We start from the raw sequence: 3587 nt of genomic DNA, 5'->3' as shown, positions 1-3587 counted from the left end.
AATGGCAACATGCCTTCCTCGGTCGCCCTGTTACATGAATCAACAGAGAAGAATCAGAAAAAGTGAGGCAAATATCTCACGAACAGACCATTCAAGAAAAGGAAACTTCTTTAGAATGATAACACAAATTGAGCTAGTACCATGCCTTTTGTTCTCCAGCTAGTTAAAATGAGATAACTCGTTCATACAAGAAAACAGAGACACAATATGAATACACAACAGGATTGACAAGTACACAGAAGGATTCAATATATTTTTAGGATCGCAAAACACCAATATAAGCTAGAATTGACAAGTACACAGCAGGATTCAATTCGTCTTGCCCATATACAACAACCAATAGACATGTAACATTTTAGCATGCACATACAATTTATTTACTTATTTTTGCGCAAAATCACCCACTTCCAAACAGAATGTCCTTTCATTTGATAAATAAAAATAGCGGGCCAAAGAAAGGCAAGCGTACAACAGACACATTACAGATGATCAAGATACTAGAGGTCAGCACACAAGTCATATCATATATTCTGTTAATCTTTAACATATCATACAAAATTATGAGCTTGACAGTCGTCGGTCTAACCATATCACACAAGCAACGCATACAAACTAATTAGCAGTACTATATATGATGCAGCATACAGACAAAATTTCTACCTTGTTATCATCAGGGAGCAACAGGGGGTAGGGGGAGATTTGGATCGGCTCCGTGTCAGCTGCCATCACCACAAACTCAGAATCTTGGTAGCTGGGAAAACAGAAAATGGAGATAAAAAATCAGAGTCTTGGCAGCTACAGCTTTAGAAAGGACTCTTGAGTTTGCTCGAACCAAAAAGAAAAAAAGTGATGCATATTTGTTCTTAGATACAAGAAACTGAAGATCCAACTAGATTCAGTCAAAGTTTCAGCAAGCTGCACATACGTACAATTTTTTTGACTTTTTGTGATGAGCAAATTAAAGTTGGCCCCTGCCAAACAAAATGTGATTTCAGGAAGCCAAAAAAAGGCAGGCATACAACCCATGACAAGTAAATAAATTTTCATAACAAGCTAAACCTGAAGGATAAAGCCTAAGATTTCACCCACCCCAAACTTCAGTATTTGGTGGTACGATGAAAGAGCAGTTCAGCCAAATATATTTCTGCTCTATGATTTTGGTTTCATCTATTTACTAATGAAACAGAATAATAAGTATAAATCAGTCCAAACAAGCACCTCACTAATAGAATAGGCCAGTGCCGATTTCGGCCACATACAAGTGTACAATCAAGAGCACTAGATTGCTATGATCGAACAAGGACAAGCAGGCTACTAACAACCAAAACAATATATTCCAAGTGCAAATAGTAGTAATCTGGTGCTACCCTATTCACATTCTTGTGACAATGCCGAGGAAACTGGGCTCAGAGAATCCCACATCGGGATGCCTTGTATGCACTAATTAATGGGACATACAAGGCATCCATCGGTCCATCAGTAATCTGACTCAGTTTTCACTGCACGACTTGGGCCCTCTGGTGCAAAGCAAAAAAGACAAAAACAAATTACGCGGTCAGTGTCTAGGTGAGAAAGACATCAGTGACTGATGGACAAGGTCAAACCAAGTTGCAGTAATAAGGATAGTAGTTGCAGATGCATAAAAGAATTAGTAAAAGCAGGTATCAGGTGTCATTTGTGCAATGGAGGCCATTTGTGCAAGAAATGCATGCACCAAAGAAATGCATGTATTTGTCAGCAAAGAAGAAGCATGGTACATGAGTTTGGTTGTTACAGTAAGAAGAGAAACCACAAAAGGACCTCTGTTTTGATCCAAACTAGATGAATTCTAGGCTAACTATGTGACAATATAATAGTGGAGAGATGAAGCGCACACATGGTTTGCTAAGCTAGGCAGAAAGGACACAGATCGATGTTGTGTGCCTCATTAAGTACACTGTGGATGCAAGGTATAAATAGTATTGCATGTGGATATAACATATGCATAATTCAGTCTCATCTTCTTGTGCCTCTGTGATGTCATTTTTATCAGTTCTGCTGGCACATGAAAACCATATTATACTGAATGAAAAGCACTTAACCTTTTGCCAGAACAACATGCATACTCGGACATTACATCATGAACAACCATATCAAAGCAGTGATCACACGATTTGAATTTACTGATGCAAAAAATATAACTGAGTGTTGATTTCAGCAACATGAATCCAAAAGAGGGCAAACCATAGGCTGTAAAAACAACCACAACCACTTAAACTAAAATCGCCCCAGAAAGCAGCATGGACCTAGCATCAGCACAACCAAATAATGATACGATGCCAAATAACTGGAATTACCACAATGCCTACCTAACAAAATCTGGTATGGCAGCAACCGCTGTGCCATAGCATACTATTCGTCCAAACAACCACCATCACCGCAACGCAACTACACAATCGTCTGCAACCCCGATAATTAATTGGCCGCAATGCAGTACTAGAGCTACCATGCCCGCGAGCATGCCAACCGCATGACCAAATCAATCTAGCTACGATTGGGCCCCTGTTCCACCTGCGGAGACAGACAGATTAATAGGAGGGCGCGCAGACCTGGATCTCACGTCGGATGTCGGGGAACTCGTAGAAGCGGCGGCCGGGGTGGTGCAGGAACTCGCCCCACTCGTCCCTCTTGGCATCGGCGGGGCCGCGCGGCTGGTGCTCGAGCTGGAGCACGAGCAGGTGGCGCGTGCAGATGTCAGAGCCGCGCGGGAGGACGTCGTGGCCGATGAGTGCCTCGAGGAAGCTCGACTTGCCGCTGCTCTGACTGCCGTAGACCAAGCTTAGTGGTGCCGCTCTGCTTGTCGTATGATAGGGTGAAGTTCTTGTCCTCCAGGGTGATGCCACTCTGCTTGCAGTGGTTGTGGAAGATCCTGCAGATCGCCAGTAGCAGCCGCATGTCGCCGTAGTACCCGCCGCCATCCAGGCGCTCCACCTGCACACGGATTCGATGGAACTGAGAGATTGGTCGATCCAACAAACCCGGTGGAGATTAATCTGGAAGAACTGAGATTGGTGGTGCTATTCTGATTCTAATCATCATCTGCGCCGCGGTGCAATGGATGGATTGATTCGCGCTTGCTAGATCTGTCCGTTCATGCACCAGCGTTGATGTATCTATATCCATTGAGAGGGTTGGGGGAGGGGGAGGGGCGCTTACGAGGGCGTGGAGGGAGGGGCAGGCGACGAGGTCGTGGCGCGGGTGGGGCTGGACGAGGAGCTGGTCGGAGGAGCGGAGGCGGACGGTGGCCCAGAGGCCGGTGACGGTGAAGGAGACGGTGCGGCCACCGTAGACGTCCCTGGGGTTGCCGAGGAGGCCCACGCGCGCGTAGGCCCTGCGCTCCATCTCCGTCTCTGCCTGCATCACCATCACCATCACGGAGGCTTCTCGCCGCCGATGATCCGGCTGGTGGGATGATGGCGACCATGTCCACGACGGCCTCCGTCTCGGGCCAGTTGGATCTGAGAGTTGGGAGGGGATGGATCTGGATTGTGAGAGCGATGGGGAGGGCCGAGCGGTGAGCGTATGGGGGGAACGTCGGATGAGTGGGG

General features: G+C 46.2%; 1 protein-coding gene across 1 annotated transcript; it reads right to left on the bottom strand.

Annotated features, from left to right (window-relative positions):
- Positions 1 to 3027: 3027 nt before the first annotated feature.
- On the bottom strand, positions 3028 to 3411 carry LOC119350107 (glucuronokinase 1-like). Its single transcript, XM_037618101.1, has one exon. It carries the CDS (start codon positions 3409 to 3411, stop codon positions 3028 to 3030), a length of 384 nt encoding a protein of 127 aa, XP_037473998.1.
- Between the last annotated feature and the right edge of the window lie 176 nt (positions 3412 to 3587).

This window comes from Triticum dicoccoides, chromosome 1B (genome assembly GCF_002162155.2).
Source record: "Triticum dicoccoides isolate Atlit2015 ecotype Zavitan chromosome 1B, WEW_v2.0, whole genome shotgun sequence".
Taxonomy (NCBI): Eukaryota; Viridiplantae; Streptophyta; class Magnoliopsida; order Poales; family Poaceae; genus Triticum; species Triticum dicoccoides.
The sequence above is the reverse complement of the archived record's forward strand: the minus strand, read 5'-3'. Positions and strand labels throughout refer to the sequence as shown.